The 21,227-nt window shown below is 36.8% G+C and overlaps 3 protein-coding genes and 1 long non-coding RNA gene across 4 annotated transcripts; 2 read left to right on the top strand and 2 right to left on the bottom strand.

The window, feature by feature from the left end:
- The first annotated feature begins 290 nt into the window (after positions 1-290).
- On the top strand, positions 291-1,088 carry LOC129894013 (uncharacterized). The gene is made up of 2 exons (XM_055969498.1): positions 291-506; positions 615-1,088. The coding sequence occupies exons 1-2, from the start codon at positions 291-293 to the stop codon at positions 1,086-1,088; spliced, it is 690 nt and encodes a 229-aa protein (XP_055825473.1).
- Positions 1,089-1,108: 20 nt separating this feature from the next.
- Positions 1,109-2,571, bottom strand: LOC129894012 (uncharacterized mitochondrial protein AtMg00810-like). Its single transcript, XM_055969496.1, has 3 exons — positions 2,445-2,571; positions 1,327-2,282; positions 1,109-1,114 (listed from the first exon to the last, which is right to left on the bottom strand). The coding sequence occupies exons 1-3, from the start codon at positions 2,569-2,571 to the stop codon at positions 1,109-1,111; spliced, it is 1,089 nt and encodes a 362-aa protein (XP_055825471.1).
- A 1,483-nt stretch (positions 2,572-4,054) lies between these two features.
- On the bottom strand, positions 4,055-4,701 carry LOC129896610 (uncharacterized). Its single transcript, XR_008768001.1, has 2 exons — positions 4,638-4,701; positions 4,055-4,311 (listed from the first exon to the last, which is right to left on the bottom strand). It is a non-coding gene; the product is annotated as an uncharacterized LOC129896610 (long non-coding RNA).
- An 8,836-nt stretch (positions 4,702-13,537) lies between these two features.
- LOC129895413 (homeobox-leucine zipper protein ATHB-16-like) lies at positions 13,538-15,569 on the top strand. The gene is made up of 3 exons (XM_055971129.1): positions 13,538-14,115; positions 14,395-14,780; positions 14,886-15,569. Exons 1-3 carry the CDS (start codon positions 13,968-13,970, stop codon positions 15,306-15,308), a joined length of 957 nt encoding a protein of 318 aa, XP_055827104.1. The 5' UTR covers positions 13,538-13,967; the 3' UTR covers positions 15,309-15,569.
- Positions 15,570-21,227: the final 5,658 nt, after the last annotated feature.

Genomic DNA, 21,227 nt, shown 5'->3' with positions numbered 1-21,227 from the left:
ATGAGTTTTTCTATTGTTATTTATCTTTTATGAGTTTTATTGTTATTTAAACTAGTATGGGCTTTTATTGTTGTTTATCTTTTATATTTGTATATATAGACATGAAGGTTGTAGAGGGGAGATCATCAAAAGAAAAAGTTCAAAAAATCTGTCTTCATTTCCTTATTTTCTTCATGGTATCAGAGCAGCAGTAGGATCCAAATCTTTTCTTTATTTTTGTTCTTTCAATCCAAATGGAAAACACATCACAATCATCTGAGGGAAACTCTTCTTCTTGTTCATCTGCAGTAATGGATTCTAGCAGTCAATATTATCTTCATCCCTCAGATTCTCCAGGAATGAATCTTGTGAATTTCGTTTTCGATGGAACTGGTTTTGCTGCGTGGAGAAGGTCCATCATTATTTCTCTATCAGCTAAGAACAAGATGAGTTTTATTGATGGTTCTGCCGAAATACCATCTGCTGATACACCTGAGTTCAAGTTTTGGACTAGGTGCAATAACATGGTGATTTCTTAGTTGCTTCACTCTCTTCCAAAAGAAATTGCAGGGAGTGTGATATACTCTAAATCCACTAAAGATCTCTGGACTGACCTTCATGACAAGTTTGGTCAGTCCAATGGAGCTCAACTCTATCACCTTCAAAAAGGCCTCACAGATCTGATGCAAGGAACAGCTGATGTAGCAGGATATTTCATAAGAATCAAGAGGATTTGGGATGAGCTAGATGCTCTCTCCAGCGGAGAAATATGTTCTTGCAACTGCACCTGTGGAGGAAAGAAGAAAGTAGTCAAATTCAAGCAGGACGAAAGATTGATCCAATTTCTAATGGGACTTAATGATGTTTATGCAGCAGTAAGAAGCAACATACTCATGATGTCACCTCTCCCAAATGTGAATCATGCGTACTCTCTCCTCATTCAAGATGAGAAACAAAGAGAGGCATATGTTAATCCTAACTTTCCAGGTGACACATCTTCATTTCTTGCAACACATCAAAATTTCTCAGGTCAGAGGTATAACAATACTGATTTTAGAGCAAGAAAGAACAACAACAATAACTACAACAACAATCTGTTTTTCTTTTGATGATCTCCTCTCTACAACCTTCATGTCTATATATACAAATATAAAAGATAAACAACAATAAAAGCCCATACTAGTTTAAATAACAATAAAACCCATAAAAGTTAAATAACAATAAAAAAACCATACTAGTTATATTAACAATAAACCCATACTAGTTTGCTTATCTTTGTCTTCTCTTCTTTTCTTCTCTTCTTTTTATTCCAACATCCCCCCTCAAGTTGGAGGGGAGAGAATTAACCCCCAACTTGCGAAGAATGGTATTGTGAGCTGGTCCTGATAAAGGCTTTGTGAAGATATCTACAACTTGAGATGCAGATGGAACGAAATTTAGAGAAATAAGACCTGCGGTGAACTGTTGACGCACAAAGTAGCAGTCAAGTTCGACGTGCTTTGTGCGTTCATGAAATACAGGGTTTCTAGCAATGTGGAGTGCCGATTGACTATCAGAATGTACCAGTATTGGTAGCTTAGGCGGAGCTGATAGATCTCGAAGAAGACGATTCAACCATGTGACTTCAGCAACAACTCGTCGCATTGATCTATATTCTGCTTCCGCAGATGAAAGTGATACTGAAATTTGTTTCTTGGATTTCCAAGAAATCAGAGAGCCACCCATGCTTATAAAATACCCGCTGACATATCTTCTCGTATCCAAACACGAGGCCCAATCGGCGTCACAGAAAGCAAGAATGGAAAAAGAAGGATTGCTACTGAAGAACAATCCTTGACCTGGAGATTTTCGAAGATATCGAAGAACACGAATTACAGCATCGTAATGAGGTAACCTTGGGGACTGCATATACTGTGACAAATGCTGAACCGCAAAGGCTAAATCTGGACGAGTGTGAGGTAAATAGTTGAGTTTTCCGATCAATCTTTGATAGGAAAAAGGATCTGTGAGTGGTGTCCCTTCATCAGCAGAGAGTTTTTGCGAAGGATCAAGTGGAGAAGGTACTTCAGCTAAGTCATCACAGTTGTACTCAGACAGAAGTTCAAGAGTGAATTTTCTCTGATTCACTATCAGACCATGGTCTTCTCGTACCACCTCTAATCCAAGGAAATAATGTAAGCTTCCTAGGTCTTTTATCTTAAATTCAGTGTCCAAAAATTGCTTGAGGTTAGACAACTCTGTAGAATCATTCCCAGTAATAATTATATCGTCGACATAGACTGCAACTAAAGAAACTGAGTGACCTGAATGCTTGTAGAATAAAGAGTAATCATTCAGAGATGAAACATACCCTTTGAAATTAAGAGCAGCCCCTAATTTTGCATACCATTATCTTGAGGCTTGTCTCAATCCATACAAAGATTTGTTTAGTTTGCAAACTAAGTTAGGATTAGAAGATTCCATACCTGGAGGAAATTTTATATACACCTCTTCTTGCAATTCACCATGCAAGAAGGCATTATTGACATCTAGTTGAGATATATTCCAACCTTTCTTGACTGCTACTGCAAGTAAGCATCTTATTGTTGTCATTTTGACAACAGGAGAATACGTTTCATTGAAGTCGATGCCTTCTCTTTGGATGTCTCATCTTACCACCAATCTTGCCTTTAATCTCTCTATAGACCCATCTGCTTTGTGCTTTACTTTGTAAACCCATTTACAGGGTAAAACTTTCTTATTTAAAGGTAGACTCACAATTTCCCAAGTGTTGTTGGAATTTAATGCCTCAAATTCAATGTGCATAGCTTTTAACCAACCAGGATCCATAGTTGCCTGGGAATAATTCTTTGGTTCACTTATACTTGAAATTGTATTCAAGACCTGCTGATTAGAGATAGATAAAGCAGCAAAAGAGAAAATAGGAGGATCAATGGGATCAGTAAAACATGAAGTGGAAAGATCAGTGAGATAAACTGAGTTGCAAACATACTCATCTAGATACACAGGCTTTTTAGGAACCCTCTATGATCTTCTTTCAGGTGCAATAGAAATGGGATCCACTTCATGAATTTAAAGACTATTATATGAGGAAGATAGACTTGGGGAAGGTGGAGGAACATCAATAGATGAGCTAGATGAAGGAAGTGAGCTAGAATCACTAGGAATGGACCCTAAGGAATCAGATTCATCAGGGTTAGAAACCAATGGAGATAGTGTAGGAGAAAAAGAAATAGATGGTCCTGAACCAGCTGTTGTTGTAGTGAAAATACGAGGAGAAGGAGTTTGAGTGTGAAAATGAAATGTAGTTTCATGAAAAACTACATTCCTTGAAACGATGATTTTCTTAGAATTCATTTCCATGACTTTATACCCTTTCTTCACTATAGGATATCCAAGAAATATACAAGGGACTGCCCTAGGAGCAAATTTGGGTCTGTTATGTGAAGGGGTTGAAACAAAACACAAACATCCAAAACTTCTCAAAAACTTGTATGAAGGACAAGTTCCAAAAATCAATTCAAAAGGTGTTTTTCCTTTGAGCACAGATGAGGAAAACCTATTTATTAGAAAAGTTGTAGTCAATAAACAATCACCCCAGTAGCAAATAGGCACTTTAGATTGGTGTAACAAAGCTCTAGAAGTCTCCAAAAGGTGTCTGTGTTTCCTTTCCACAACTCCATTCTGTTGTGGAGAGGAAGTGCAAGAAGTTTGGAGGATGATTCCTCTTAAGAGAAAATATTCTGAAAGAATCACTCCACTGCCTAACTCAAGAGCATTATCTGACCTTATCATTTTTATCTTAGCCCCAAATTGTCTTTCAGTGTAAGCTAGGTAGTTCTTTAGTGTAGGAAAAGCATTGCTTTTAGTAGTCAAGAGGTAAGTCCAAGTTGCTCTACTAAAATCATCTACAATAGTAAGAAAATACTTGTATCCATTATAGGTAGATGATTTATAGGGTCCCCAAGTGTCCACATGGATTAACTCAAAAATTGCTTTAGTTTTGATGCAACTAGAAGGGAATGGCAGTTTAGTTTGTCTAGCAATAAGGCATATATCACATTTGTGATCAAAATGAGAAAAGGAAGAAGAGGAACTGATGTTTTTCATTGAATCAAAAGGCATGTGGCCCAATCTAATGTGCCACAATTTTACATCATCCCTATTGTTTACTGGAATAGAAAAAGAGCTAGGAAAAGAACTACAACTGGAGAGTAAAACATCAGATTTAGAACTAGACTTGACAAGACTTTGTAGACCTGAAGTGGTGGTCATGATATAGATCCCATCCTTTGCTTCACCAATAACCAGAGGGGTCCTCATTGAATGGCCCTGCATAACACAACGAATGGAAGAAAAATTTAGTGTGCAACAGAATTGTTTGCAGAATTGATGAATTGATATCAAGTTGATTTTAAAAGAAGGGACAAGCAAAACATTCTTTAGTAGCAAATTATGAGGGAGAGTGACAGTTCCTCCATGTGTCACCCTTACCCTGAAAGAATTTAGGAGCTTGACATAAATAGGAGAAGACAAAAGTGTAAGAGTAGTAAAGAAAGCATGGTCAAAAGACATATGAGCAGAAGCTCATGAATCTAATATCCAGTAGCTAGAGCTAGCATGGGTTTGATATAGTCTTGGATCACTGAAAGTGTTACCAGAAAAACAGTGCACCATGTTAGCTGAAACCTCACTTCCTGCAAATGGCACATCTCCAATCTGTGCATTCTGAAACTCTTCTCCCAAACCACCATAGTTCTCTTGAGCAACAAATTCATTTGCTTGTTTTCCATTTGTTGCGTAACCTGAGCATCCACCTGTTGTCACTGCATTAGCCATAGAGTTCCCTTTGTTGTTTGGTTATGATTTTGGCCCCTTGGTGAACTTAAAATCAGGTGGATAACCTATTATTCTGTAGCATTTTGCAATTGAGTGCCCAGATTTCTTACAATTTGTGCAATACAGATTGTTGTTGTAGTTATTGTTGTTGTTCTTTCTTGCTCTAAAATCAGTATTGGTGTACCTCTGTCTTGCACAAATTGTAAGAAAAAATTCAAAAAATCTGTCTTCATTTTCTTATTTTCTTCATATACAAAACTTGAATCTAAGAATTCTAAATAAGAATGAAATTTTTTTATCAATCCCACCACAATAATCTAAAAAGTTGGTTAATGTTATCGTGCAAGCTCAGTGAAAAGTGAGAAAAAGAAACTAACATATTTTACAATTAGATGGCTTATGTCAAGGGATTAGTTCAACTCAAACTAGTACTCTCCGAGAGAGAAATTATAATATGTGAGGTTAAATTAATTTAATATTTCAAATTTAAAAATTATTTTATAAATTTTTAAAATTAAAAACTATCACATAACTTGAAGTATGGACAATAATATATTAGTACTAAAGGAGTATATATTAGCAATACATCAACAAGGGGTTTCAAGGAATTTAATTATACAAACTTGTCAAATAAAAATTAGCTAAACTGCAGCTGATTGTTAAGTTTTTTTAATTGAAGAGACACGTTAGGGAAATCAAAATTTTAAGAATTATAGAAAGCACTTCCTATGTTCCTATTTATTTATCATGTTAACTTTTCTATACGCCCTTTAAAAAAATTATCAATAATAAGACCCTAAAATAACTGATTCATATTTATTATGAAAGAAGACTCATAAATACTCCTTGAGCCCGTTTGGATGGGCTTATAAGTTGGTCAAACCAACTTATAAGCCATTTTTAGCTTATTGTGGTGTTTGTCTAATGCTAACTTTAAGTCATAAAGTTCTTAAAGTCAGCCAAAATTGAAAGATTAGGATTTCTAATATTTTTTTTCTAAGTGCTTAAAGCCATTTTCTTTGACCATGAAAATTACTTTTATATTCCTTATATTTTAACTAAATTTCCAAACTACCCCTTTTATTCTTTTAACCCTAAAATTCACATTATTTTCCTCATTTCTTCGACATAAGCACTTTTATCCAAACACTCAACTGTTTATTTATAAAAATAACTTTCAGCACTTCAAAGTTCTAAAAGTATTTCATACATAAAAGTTACTTTTTTAAGCTCATCCAAACGGGCTCCTTATCTATGAAAAAAATGTTCATAAATATATTTTTTCTACCTTTTGACCTTTTACCACATTAATCTTTTCCTTATATATGCTCACGATGTTGAAGTTGAGAGCAAAATTAGTAACAAAGTCTAACTTTTTCTTGAGTTTTATACTAACAAGTATTTGAAAATAACTATATTTGTTAATGTGACAACTCTATAGAAACAACACAGGTAATATTTTATATGTCTAATATTTCTTTTTTATTTTTGTCCAAATAAACTTAATCTTATTACGCATGTGAGTGTTGAAATTTGACACTATAAGACCTTAGTGTTATGGCCCGCCACTTGATTTTGAAGAAAGTAGAAGAATCTAGAGTCTTGGAGAGGTTAGTGGAAGACTCTAGATCCTTATAGAAGCTTGTAGAGAAGTCTTGAAAGACTTGGAATTCTCTAGAGTGTGTAGAGAATTCTAAAGAGGGACTTCTTTGTAAATATGGAGGGACTTGTATAGCAATTTCTATTTATACTTGAACCCCTTAGGAGTAGTATAAATAGAGGGGGCATTCATTTGTAGCAAACCATTAAGCAATCAAGTATTCTTCCAAGCAATACAAAAACCTTCTTCATAAAAACTCTTTTGTCTTTCTTACAATCTAGCATTCCCTTAGCGATCTAGTTTTAAAGGCTTACTTGAGCTTACAAGATCGTGAAGGATTCATGAGTAAGTTATCAAGTGTCGCACGAAGGTCTTAGTCTAAGTCTAAGTCTGTGACAACGTGGTATCAGAGCGAGGTTCTACTAAGGGATATGACAAGTGAGGGAGACATCAACGCCACTACCACCACCAACGTCAAGCAAGATGTTGGAAGGAAGCACCGCAAGGGAAGGAAAAACTCTAAGAGAAATGAGGAGGTGCCGCTTGAGCCTACACCAAGCGAGGCCCTAACATCCTACTCACCCTCAGCCATTGTGGTGAGTGACGATGAGCGAGGTGAGGAGCCTGTGGACGTCACGCCCGGCATGGAGTGGATTGCAAGGGTGGATGCTGCCCGGCAAGCTATGGAGATATTAGGCAAGCGCTTGAAGAAGGTCAACAGCAAGTTCAAGTCTCTAGAGGAGTTCACCCTTGAGGAGAACGACAACATCCAAAAGGAGTTGGAGGTGCGCAAGGCTGCCGAGTACGAGGTGAAGGAGGTGATCACTTCCTTGGAGTATCAGCTCATGGACGCGCTAAGCATGATGGAGACCATGAAGGCCGAGATGGCAGCACTCAAAGGAGACATAGATGCTGGGAGATGCATGACGTCTAGTGCGGACCGGGAGGCCAAGATTGAGGCTCCCAAGCCACCAATGTTCAAAGGCGCTCGTGATGCACAAGAGGTGGAGAACTTTCTTTGGCACTTAGAGAATTACTTCAAGTGTAACAAAGTGAAGAGCGACAAGACGAGGATCAATACGGCCATGCTATACCTCTCGGAGATAGACATGTTGTGGTGGAAAGGCAAGGAGTCTGAGATCAAGAAGGGTCTATGCACCATCAACACCTGGGAGTAGTTTCGGGATGAGTTCAAGAAGGCCTTCTTCCCCAATAATGTCATCTATGAGGCCAAACACAAGTTCCGGGAGCTGAAGCATACGGGTAGCATATGGTCCTTTGTGAAAGAGTTCACTACCCTTACGCTTCAAATCCCCAACCTTACAGATGAAGTTATGCTCTTCTACTTCATGGATGGGCTGCAGAGTTGAAGCACCGTCAAGTCAGCACCATCGATGAGGCCATCACCCAAGCTGAAGCCCTGACGGACTTTAAGCATGACAGGCATGATAGGGGAAAGGGAAAAGAAATAAGGAGTTGTCATGCCAAAGATGGAGGAGATCGTGGCATAGTCAAAGAGCAACATCCTCCACCCAGAAGCCATGATTCCAACAAGTACAAGGTAGGAGGTTCGGGCGACAGGGCTACGCCAAGAGAAAGGAGCAGACCACGAAGGGCAGCAGCTGCTACATATGTGGAGGTCCTCACGGGTATGTTAGGTGTACAGAGATGAAGAACCTTGGTGCCATACTGCGAGAGCGAAAGGACAAGGAATAGGACCAAGGTCAGGGTTCAGACATGACTCAGCTAGGCATGATCGAGCTATGTGGAGCCATCGCGAAGCAAGCTGAGAAGACAAGGGATAACTCCGCCCAGTATATTGACATATCCATCAACGGATGACCCGCACATGCTATGGTGGATTCCGGAGCAGAAGCCAATATCATGACCAAGACGGTGGCAGCAAGGTTGGGGCTAAGTTATGGGCCAAGCAACACCCGCCTAAAGACGGTCAATGCCCCATTGACTCCCGTGTGCGGAGTCACTCATGGAGTGGATATCACGTTGGGCAAGTGGCAAGGTAAGACAAGCTTCACTATCTCCCTCTTAGATATCTTTGATATTATACTTGGGCAGGAATTCTTCTAACGGTACCACACGATGATCGATCCCTACCTCCAACAACTCTTGGTGATGGAGCGAGAGGGACCCTGTATGGTACCCCTAGTCAAGATGCCGAGGAAGGAAGGACAAGCCCATCTGTCGGCCATGCAGCTTGTGAAGGGCCTAAAGAAGGGGGAACCGATGTTCGTAGCCACCATTGCGAGCTTGGATGAAAGCAATGGTGCTAAGGAGACATTGCCACCTTGCATAGAGGAGGTGCTTGAAGAAAACAAAGATGTGATGCCCGAAGAGTTGCCAAGACACCTACCTCCGAGGCGTGAGGTAGACCACAAGATCGAGTTGGAGCCAAGAGCGAGGCCGCCCGCATACCCTCCATACCGCATGGCTCTACCCGAGTTAGAGGAGCTGAGGAAGCAGTTGAAGAAGCTCCTCGAGGCTGATCATATCCTCCCATCCAAGGCACCTTATGGCACGCCGGTGTTATTTCAAAAGAAGAAGGATGGCTCATTGCGCCTATGCATAGACTATCGAGCGCTCAATAAGGTGAATGTGAAGAACAAGTATCCCATCCCACTCATTGCCGACTTGTTTGATAGACTTGGACAGGCCAAGTACTTCACCAAGGTAGATCTAAGGAAAGGCTACTACCAGGTACGCATAGCGGAGGGAGATGAACCAAAGACAACATGTGTGACGAGGTACGGAGCTTACGAGTGGTTGGTGATGCCTTTCGGCCTAACCAATGCACCCTCAACCTTTTGCATACTAATGAATAAGATCTTCCACCCCTACCTAGATCAGTTTGTGGTAGTCTACTTAGATGACATAGTCATCTATAGCAACACCTTGGAGGAGCACGTGGAACATCTAATGAAAGTATTCCAAGTCTTGCACGAGAATGAGCTTTTCATCAAGGGGGAGAAGTGCGAGTTCGCCCAACATGAAGTGCACTTCTTGGGATATGTTATCAGCCAGGGAGAGCTACGTATGGACGAGGCCAAAGTTTAGTCCATTAAAGAGTGGGAGGCGCCTACAAAGGTAACCGAACTTAGATTTTTTCTTGGACTTGCTAACTATTACCGCAGGTTCATAAGCGCTTACTCCGCCAAAGCCGACCCACTTACTGAGCTATTGAAGAAGAATAAGTCGTGGGTTTGGAGCGAGGAGTGTAAGGAGGCCTTTGAAGACCTCAAGGATGCCGTAATAGAGAAGCCGGTCCTAGCATTGCCTGACTTCTCCAAGACATTCGAAGTGCATACGAATGCCTCCGACTATGCCATTGGAGGAGTATTGATGCAAAAGAGGCACCCTATCGCCTTCTAAAGCCGCAAGCTGAACGAGATAAAACGGCGGTACACCGTGTAGGAGAAGGAGATGACAGCCATCGTCCATTGCCTACGCACGTGGAGACACTACTTACTTGGATCCAAGTTCTTAGTCAAGACCAACAACGTGTCCACTAGCTATTTCCAGTCACAAAAAAAACTCACCCCGAAGCAAGCTAGGTGGCAAGACTTCTTGGCCGAGTTTAACTACGAGCTGGAGTACAAGTCGGGCAAAGGCAATATTGTGGCCGATGCCCTTAGCAGGAAGTTCGAACTAGCGGCCATCACTACAACACATTATGACATCCGCGATGCAATCAAGGATGGTCTGCAGTATGATCCAGAGGCAAAGAGGCTTATGGAGTTAGTCGCTCAAGGCAAGACAAGGCACTTCTGGGTTGAAAATGGACTCCTGCTTACCACCGGGCGAAAGATCTATGTGCCAAAATTCGGAGCTATCAGGCGACGAATCATGAAGGAAAGTCACGACATATTATGGGCCAAACATCTAGGGCAGCATTGCACGAGGGCATTGATTGAGGAGATTTACTACTGGCCACATATGCGGGATGATATTAAATGCTATGTGCAGACTTGTCTTGTGTGCCAGCAAGACAAAGTAGAGCAGCATCAACCAGGAGGACTCTTGGAGCCCCTGCCCGTAGCGGAGCATCTATGAGAGAGCGTGACCATGGACTTCATCATATACTTGCCGAAGTCCGACGGATATGGGATAATTATGGTCATGGTGGACAGGTTCTCCAAGTATGCCAGCTTCATGCCCGCCACGGCAGGTTGCACTGTTAAGGAGGCTGCCAGGCTATTCTTTAAGAACGTGGTTAAGTATTGGGGATTGCCAAGGCACATCATCAGTGACAGAGACCCACGCTTCACCGGGAACTTTTGGAGAGAATTGTTCGAGATTCTTGGCACGAAATTGCATTTCTCCACTAGTTTCCACCCGCAAACAGACGGTCAGACGGAGCGAGTCAATGCCTTACTGGAGTGCTACTTGAGGCACTTTGTGAGCTCCCATCAAAAAGATTGGGAGAGACTATTGGACGTAGCCCAATTCTCATACAACCTACAGCGGAGTGAGGCCACAGGGCGGACACCATTCGAGCTAGCCACAGGCCAACAGCCACAAACTCTACATTCACTACCGGCCACGTTCGAGGGCAAGAGTTTGGGGGCTTATCACATGGCCAAGGGCTTTGAGGAGCAGCTCGACATTACGAAGTTTTATTTGGACAAGGCAGCGAAGAAGATGAAGAAGTTTTCCAACCGCAAGCGTCGTCCCATGGATTACCAAGTTGGAGACATGGTCTTGGTCAAGTTCAACCCCAGGCAATTCAAGGCATTGCGAGGCATGCATCAAAACTTGGTGCGAAAGTACGAGGGCCCGTTCAGGATCGTTGCCAAGGTTGGCAAGATCTCTTACAGGTTGGAGCTACCATCGCATCTTAAGGTTCATCCTGCCTTCCATGCCAGTATCCTCAAGTCGTACCATGAGGACAAGGATGATCCTAGCCGAGGAGAATCAAGTCGAGCGCCACTCACAATCACCGCCTCCCATGATCGAGACATCGAGGCCATTATGGACTACCAAGCCAAGCGAAAACAGGGACAACAAGCCACTGCTATGTTCTTAGTCCATTGGAAGGGACAATCTCCGAAGGAGGCCACCTGAGAGAGATATGAAGACCTGTGGCAGTTCAAAGACAAAATCCGGGAGTTCTTACAGCAGCAGTGCATCGCGGTCGTCGCCACATCAGGTGGGGGAGAGTGTTATGGCCCGCTACTTGATCTTGAAGAAGGTAGAAGAATCTAGAGTCTTGGAGAGGTTAGTGGAAGACTCTAGATCCTTAGAGAAGCTTGTAGAGAAGTCTTGAAAGACTTGGAATTCTCTAGAGTGTGCAGAGAATTCTAGAGAAGGACTTCTTTGTAAATATGGAGGGACTTGTATAGCAATTTCTATTTACACTTGAGCCCCTTAGGGGTAGTATAAATAGAGGAGACATTCATTTGTAGCAATCAAGTATTCTTCCAAGCAATACAAAAGTCTTCTTCATAAAAACTCTTTTGTCTTTCTTACAATCTAGCATTTTCTTAGCGATCTAGTCTTAAAGGCTTACTTGAGCTTACAAGATCGTAAAAGATTCATGAGTAAATTGTCAAGTGTCGTACGGAGGTCTTAATCTAAGTCTAAGTCCGTGACATTAGGCTCAATATATCAATAACCCCTCAAATTTGCTAATTAATTTTATTCAGACATTCAAACTTTTGCTCTATTCAATTGAACACTTAAATACCTGATAAAATATTTTTATTTTGCTCTATTCAATTGAACACTTAAATACCTGATAAAATATTTTTATTAGATATTTTGTGCACGTCTCAAGTATCCATTATATGATAAATTCAAGGAATGATGGTTTTGATGTATTAAACCCAAGTTATAACTAAAAAATGCTTCCAAATCCCGAAGTTGTGGAGAGAGTGAGTGGGACTGAAATGCTACGGTTACAACGCCATTGTCGTACCAACATCTCATTTTGTATAACGTTCAATCGTAACGTGTCTAGTGAATAGAAGTCAATTGAGTAACAGTTATGTTCATGTAACCTGCCCTTTCAAATTTTAAAATGATTTCGAAGAGCTTTTATTTTTGTTTATTTGAAAATACAAAAAGTTCCAAAAGGCAAAGAGAAAGAGTAACAATATACGTCACCCCACCGACTGATTGGGACATTGTTTTCATCTCTATGAATGTATCTCCCCTTTTTTTTTTTGTGTTCGAATTTCATATTAGAATTTTGATTAAATTTGAATGGTCCATTATAAAATTTATTTAGGGTGGCACTCTTAACAAACAAAAAAAAAGTTATATCCTGAGATCGAATTATGTTAAGAGTAAAATAGTTGTGCACCACGATCCAGAATCCAAATTGATATATCTCTATGTTTATATTTATCAGTTTCTCCCCCCACACCTTTTCCCGGAATTCGAATAAATGAAAATAAACTAAAAAGAAAACTTCCCCTGAATAGGAACATATATTTTTAGATAATTTGCAATGATAAACTTCCCCTGCCTATGTGTTTTGAAGAGGTACACATGACTCTGTATCTATATTTTATATATGTGTGTATATATTTACGGTAGATGAATGGATAGCTTTCAGGAAAAATATATGTGTACTTATATTTTTTTTAATTTTTCTAAAAATGTATCTATACATAGATATACTGGCACAGATACATGGTATTAGCTTTGAAATTGAGAAAGTGCTAATCTATGATATAATGTATGATAACTTAAAATAGATAAACGTATGATATAATATATGGTAAGTTTATATTTTGTAAAAAAAATCATCTTTTAAAATTTTGCAAGAAAGATTCATGGTTGGTATGAAGAGATTAAAAAATAACTAGTTATTGCTATTATTCACTAATATGGAGATATGTTATTTATCAATGTAGTGCTTTAGTACATTCTAATATCTTATTCATGAATTATAGTTTGCTCATTTAATAAAATAATATAAAAATTAGAAAAAATTTAATAATTTTATTAAAATATTTCTTACAAAATTTAAATTATACATTCAAACAAAATTTTAACTTCATATAAATCGAATTTCATACCTTAATTTCATATAACATGTATAAATGGGTCCTTAATTAATTTTATTCACTAGCTAAATTTATCTTTGGTTATAAGTAGTCTCTTGCCAAGAGAAACAAATCACACACTTTAGTCACATCGCTTCTCTGCTCCAACACCTCTCTTGCTCTGCTCTATTCTCCCCAAAAAATCAAAACAAAAACGCAAACAAAATCTTCTGTTTTGGGTTCTTGATATTGACCATCATCCCTCTTTTGTGTTCTTATACTCATATCCTTGTGTTGAATTTTTGTAAGCAAGGGTGATGATGTTTATGGTGATCGGCAGTAGGTGCTCTCACACTTCCCACATCACTGAAATCATAATCACAAGCTTCTTTCGCCACAAGCTCTAGATCTCTTCTATCTCTCCCCATAGTATATAGTTATAATACAAGATTTAAAAGGGGGTATTTATCAAGAACTTATGGGTGTGCCTTGAAAAGATCTCTGCTTTATAATATATAAAAAAATCTGTAGAATTCGAAGCTATGATGGCTCCAGGGATTCTCTACGGTGGTGCTTCTAATTTCGATGGCGTTATTACTCAGAAACAGAGGGATATGTTTTCTTCTACTACTGCGACAAAAGAGCATCTTGGTTCTCTTTTTGCCCCTGCCTGTTCTTCTTCTTTCTTGGGTATTTATATCTCTTTTCTTCTAGCGTTGACTTTTTTTTCTGAATGAATTTTTTTATTTGGTTAATATTGGTATAAGTGGAAATCTTATTATTTGTATGAATTTGTGATATTTCCCTTTCAATACTGTCGGGATAACCTTCATTTTTGGTGATTGATCATGTTAGCATATCAAGATATGAAATTGAATTTGTATAGCAAATTGTATTAGAAAGAAAAGATTGACGAGCAACTGATACTCCTTGGTAGTAATTTGTTCTGTGGGTATTTTTATCTATCAGGATCAAGTTCTATGGTTAGTTTTCGCGGTGTTAATGGAGGGAAGAGATCATTCTTTGACTCATTCGATCAGGATGACATTGAAGCTGATGAATTAGGGGAGTATTTTCATCAAGCGGAGAAGAAGAGGCGACTAACAGACAACCAAGTCCAGTTTCTTGAGAAGAGTTTTGGGGAAGAGAATAAACTTGAACCTGAAAGAAAAGTTCAGCTTGCTAAAGAACTTGGTCTACAGCCTCGCCAAATTGCAATTTGGTTTCAGAATCGTCGTGCACGATGGAAGACTAAGCAGCTCGAGAAAGATTATGATGAATTGAGGAATAGATATGATACTCTGAAATCAAATTACAATAATCTTCTCAAGGAAAAAGAAGATCTTAGAACTGAAGTAAGGACCTTTATTATATTTGCAATCATAGGGGTAATTAAAATGTTGATTCATTTTCGTTAGCTCGTACACTGTGCTTATGTTGATGGTTCAATCCTTATTCAGGTTTTCCAGCTCACCGATAAGCTGCTTATCAAAGATAAAGGAAATGGGCAATTGGCTTTATGCAATATAGAGAAACACTCCGATGCAATGGCGAAAGAAACCGTGGTTGATCCAATTTCAAAGGTAGAAATGTTGAATGTACCGGCTCGGGTTGTTAAACACCCGCAGGAAGATTTAAGCTCTGTCAAGAGCGATGTCTTCGACTCAGAGAGCCCACACTACACTAGTGATTCTGCTCGTGTATTTGAAACTGAGCAGTCACATTTATCTCAGGATGATGATGAAAACTTCAGCAAGACTATGCTTTCTACTGCCAACCTGCTAAGCAAAGGCGCGGATGATGATTATCTCGCGACATCTTCAAATTTGAGCTACTTTGCATTTCCAGTTGAAGACCAAGGTTTTGGTTTCTGGACTTATTAAGTTGATAAATGGTTGTATTTAGTAGCAATGCGGAAGACTATTTTATTGTGTCTGGTAATGTGTCATATATTTGGAGAGACATTGTATAGAAGCACATTTCTGTAATAAATAAATTCCTGTGTATGGGTCCAGAACCCAAATGAGTTTATAGGTTCTGGTAACAAAACAGTTGGGAACTATGGCTATTGCGCTTTGCAAACCTGTTGTTGTGTAGGCTGTAGCTTGTGCTTTATGTTGTGAAATTTAACTTTTCTTTGTCAACTAGGAGATCATGTTTTTTACTGTAATTTATGCTATTGGAGTCACTGTTTTGGCAAAAATCTGGAGTGATCACAACTCAATTACACCGTGACCAATTACACAAGGCAAATGTCCAAATTCGCGCTCTTATACTTTAAGAAAATGTCCTTAACTTTTCCCTTTGTTAGAAGTTTAGCTCGTTCATATTCTTGTCGATAATTTTGGCTTGTATTTCACTTGGTCACAAGGAAAAGGTCCCGATTTGCCTTAGTAGTTTGTGAAATGTCTAAATTTGCCTTTGTGGTTTATGAAATCTGCTTTTAATTATTAATTTTTGAATTCCTGAAATTAAATTTTAAAAATATCGAATCATATATCAGTCGCCCATAATGGTAATGTCAGGAGGAATAAGTGCAATGAAACAAGAAGCAACAACAGTGGGTGGGTATTACTCGTAAGAGAGGACTAATCAAAGGAGAACTTGTCAAACAGTAATTGTAGGGTCTTTAATTAATTCAATTCTTGAAGTCTCTAAGGGTCATTATCTTTTGATGTTAGCACATTAATATACCTACCTTTAACCTTATTTATTCAACAAAATTAGACTTATTCTTCTTTGGACAGATTCGAAATAAGGGTAAACAATACAAAAAGACGTTTTGGAGGTTCAGAATCGCCCTATACCTGATCGAAAAGACATAAACTATTTCACCAGCAAACAATACAAAGAAACATTTTTTAATGCGACATCTAAAAATATATTACACATCAGGATCGAATCTCACAAGTGCACTTGAACTTAATATTAACTTGAGATCATTATATAGAAATCAATAAACTTTAAATCGTGGATTCATCTATGGCTCTATTTAGCCAACTAATAATTAAACTTGTACGTCTTCAATATCATTAATTGTAAACCGATTCCCAAGAAAGAAAAATACTATACTTGTTTGACAGAATTTGAAATAAAAATTGATGATGCTCACTCTAAAAAAATTACAAGCACTTTTAAAAGAATGATAAGCTAACCAACTATGACAAATATACTACCAAGTCATGAAGGAGAATTAAATTACTTTGTAGATTTTAATATTTTGAAAGTATGACGTTTATACTTAAATATATGTTACATGAGTAGGATATCACCAAAGTCAAACCACGTAAACTGATTATCACTTATGAATTAAATAAATTAGTGGCTAATAAGCACTTACCGTAGGTGGTTGGGCAAAAAGGAAGAAGCTTTTATTAATTAAAATCTTATTTCTATTTTGCTTCTCTAAGCTGAGGCAGGAACTCATATTAAACTCAACACCACCAAGAAAAAAGAAATCCTTTACTTTTAAGGTTCCTTTTGAACTAGCAAACTTTTTCAATAATAAGACTATTATTTTTTTCAGTTCTTGCAAAAACTTAAGTAGAAAAGAGAAGTTGTGTTTTTGAGAAAGTTGTTTATTTAAAATAAATAAATCTTTTTCGAAAACCTTTTTCCAAAATAAAATAGTCAAAAGTACTTTAAAAATTAATATCCACAAGGCCCTTTCTATTTTTGCACCCCAGGAAGAAAAATATAAAGTTGTTGATTTCAAAGATAACGCGTGTAAGAACAAGGCATCGATGTCCTTGTCACCACCAACAGGTGTTATCGGAGCAAATGAAATCTCTTCATTCTAAATTAGATACTTCGACTTAAATTTTGTAAATGAAACTTTACTTAATCAAAAATATTCTTTTTTTATGACTAAATTTACATTAGTCGCACTAATTGACTACTAGTTACACTATACTCTAAAAATATATATATAAAACGGCGACGTTGTTGTCAAAATGGTCGTAATTAAAACCGTGCTTAGCACTAAACCACTGCATCAATCAACTATCATGACAACCCCACCAGGCAAAGAGACTCCAATATATATACTTATTGTGGGTCCCACTCTAATTTGTATTTATGCCTTTTATGTGGCAATTGGCACTAATCTAAAAGATTATGCTTATAGATGTACGGTCTAAAAGTCCACTGGCCCCACGCCCCAAAATTTCTTCTTTTTACTTTTGATGTTGAAATTTCCCTTTAGAAAATATTGAAGAAGAGATTCATGTCCTTTTATTGTAGGAATAGAAAATAATGATATTTTAATGGAAAAATTAGCTATTTACACATGCTATATTATCATATTAATTAATATTCTCCATCATTTGTACAAATTTCAAAAATTCCTTTTTTTAAACTCTCTCTTCATCTTATAGATACATTACATTTAGCTTCTCTCAACTATCCTAAATTCACTCCTAATTTCAAGCTTGAGCTTCGACAGTTTTCTTTTTTTTTTGAATTTCAGTCCAAGTATTACTCAATTTCAAGTTTCTAAGTAAGGTATATTCAAGTTTCTCCTTATCTGGAATCTCACTTCAATCTCACCTCCTTCGATTTTCATTGATTTCTTCTGTAATTTTTTGTTGTTTTTACTCTTATTGTTCATTGATACATATATAATCCGCTCCATCTTTTAGTGTTGGTTTCACACGTTTGAATAAAAATCAAGAAATTCTTGTTTCACCGGGTTCTGATTCATTTTGGGAAGGTTACCACGAGATTCAAACATCGTAACGATCCAGTAGTTATGGATAAGTTACGTTCGAAATTGAAGTCGAAATCTCCAGTTCAACAAGCACCCAAAGAAGCAGACAAAAAGATTGAAGAGGTTACAACATGCTCTAATCTTCCAAAGGTTTGGGTTCATCTAAGCTGTGTTCTATTATTTTTTTTAAATCTCGATTTTTCTGATACATTTCAATGTACCTTTCTTAAATTTCCTATTTTGATACTTAAGCTTCTGATATGGTTTTGTTATTGTTGTTCTGATACATAAGGTCTAACGTTTTTTCATAATTTTCTGATACATCAAGTACTAATCAAGATACATAAGGCGTTTCTGACTTTTGCATTGTTTAAAGATACATTAATTTCTGCTTTTTCTATTATTTTTAAAACCTAAAGGCAAAACAAAGTGTCTCATATCAATATACATAAGCTCTATATGTATAATGATTAGCCATGCATCTGATTCATAAGGTCATTTTTGTATCATCTATTCTAATGTATCATATCAGATGTACGATGTATCAAGTTCAAGTTGTATTTAATCATTTTTCCTGTCAATGTAGGGACTGAAGTACGTCATCAAAAAGATCTCTTCCCACTCTTTGAGATTCAACACTGCATATACGGCTAATTTTATTGATGATTTCAAATCATCAATAGTGAAGAAGCTATACAGTTATTTAGGCAATTTAGCAGATGTTGTTGAATATAAATTTTTGTTTATGATACATAACATTTCTAATATGTGGTGCATTGTAACAATGCTAATGTATCAACCATAAATCTGTCGAATGGTCATGTATCAGTTATCAATGTATCAAACTCAAATATAAGATGAAAGTTTATGTATCAGATTCTCATGTATCAAATTTTACTGCTTCTGATACATCTACAGCTTATATCAATACGAGATGTTATGTATCAACCATAAATTAGTTGGAAACTAATACAACAATCTTCAATGTATCAACCATAAATTTGTCGAATGGTCATGTATCAGTTATCAATGTATCAAATTCAAATATATGATGAAAGTTTATATATCATATTCTCATGTATCAAACTTTACTGCTTCTGATACATCTACAGATTATATCAATACGAGATGTTATGTATCAACCATAAATATGTTGGAAGCTAATACAATAATTTTCAATGTATCAACTATAAATCTGTCGAATGGTCATGTATCAGTTATCAATGTATCAAATTCAAATATAAGATGAAAGTTTATGTATCAGATTCTCATGTATCAAATTTTACTGCTTCTGATACATCTACAACAAAACACCTGTAGTACCTTGTACCAAATAATCCTAAATCAATCTTGTCACCCACTACGATTCCATCAATTTTGTATCGTTCATATCTTACCTCGGATTGCCAAACTCCAGAATGTCTCAGTAGAATCGAGATATTCATCTTGAATTGCTTGATGAATTTTGAATTTTGAATTTTGAATTAAAGTTCGGTACGATCCTATGCTCTTGTTTTTGAATTTTTCAAGTCCCTCATAATTGCTACGCTTTGTATGGGTTAATTCTCTTATTTAGCTAAGTAATTGACTGAAAGAAGGAAACTTAACTTGATTTACGTTATCTTTCCATAAAAAAATCAACATCATTAATTATTATGTATCAAAACGTGATGTATCAGACATACTACTGATGTATCATAAATCTGGAAAAAATCAGGAAAATTGAATAATTTAAGAAAAAATAGGGATAAGTTGTAATTGAGCTTTTTTGCAAAGAAAAGTCAAAAGTTAAAAGGAAAAGTTAGGCAGCAGAAGTCAAAAAAAAGAAAAAAGTAGGCAGAAAAATAAAAGAAGGAAATGCAAGAAAAGTAACAGGCAACCAGTAGCAATTGTTGAGCCTCTTGTCCTCATTTGATTCATTCAGAAAAAGTGAGAGTAAAAATACAAAGAGGGTTATACACCAAGATAAATATTATAGTCTTGAGTGTCCTCTTTAGTAGTTCCTTTTACAAGAGAGAAGTGTTAATTGTTGTTTTCTCCTTGTATTTGAGAATAGTGTACTCTCATATTATCATAGTAAGATCCTTCTACCCCGTGGTTTTTTCCTTCTATCTGTTTGAGGGGTTTCCACGTAAAATTATCGTGTCCAATTTATTTTCATTATTTATTATCATATCAAACTTTAGTTGTGATGCTTCCTCCCCCAAACATTTTTCACTCTGGATTTAGGTAAAATCTACTATTTTAAAATCTAGTAAAAACAAAAATCTCTTAAAACAATTAACTTTTTTAAAATAAAAATCTAGAAAATCATTTCTGTCAAAACTATTTATGTGAATATTTTAATTTTTTATATAGAATTCTAAACTTCCCCAATATTAAACTCCCACTTAGAAACTAGAATTGCTTTTAACGTTAATGTTTTAGAGACTTTTGAAACCTCCCCATTATAAATTATGAATCAATTTAATTATCTATTATTTTATGTATAATAATAAAAAAAAATTAATATATGAATAATTAAATTTTATATAATTAATTTTTACATTATTAATATTTGCATATTCTTAACTAGCAACCAAACGATTCCTTACTTTATTACTTGTGTGCGCATAAATTATAGTAAAAAATATGTTATTGAAATAAAAAGGCAAACCACTAATTAAACCACTTAGCTTTAAGCTTAAGGTCAGGCATAAAGACGCAAAGTTTTCAACTTAAATTATAAATGTTGATTTGAGTTCTCTTTCTTAGTTATATAATAAAAACTTGAAATTTTATTATAAGTAATGACTCTTGATTCACATGCATTTGATACACTAGTCTATAAAGGCCTAAAAGCAAATTTGAACTTTTTATTTATTTATTTTGTTGCAACACCTCTTCTCACCTGGCTGCTCCCGGCCACCAATGGCGGAACTACTTAGAAGTAAGTGGATTTGGATTTATGATCGGGGAAAAATTATACCATATATATGAATAAAATTATATAGAGAAAGAGGAGAGAGAGTAAATTTTGATCAAATTTTTATTTTTTAGTACATTTACTCTTTCATATTTTAAATCAAAATTTTAGCTCCACACCGCGGCGGCT

This window comes from Solanum dulcamara, chromosome 7 (genome assembly GCF_947179165.1).
Source record: "Solanum dulcamara chromosome 7, daSolDulc1.2, whole genome shotgun sequence".
NCBI classification, from domain to species: Eukaryota; Viridiplantae; Streptophyta; class Magnoliopsida; order Solanales; family Solanaceae; genus Solanum; species Solanum dulcamara.
Note: the sequence above shows the minus strand (reverse complement) of the source record. Positions and strands in the feature narration are given on the sequence as shown.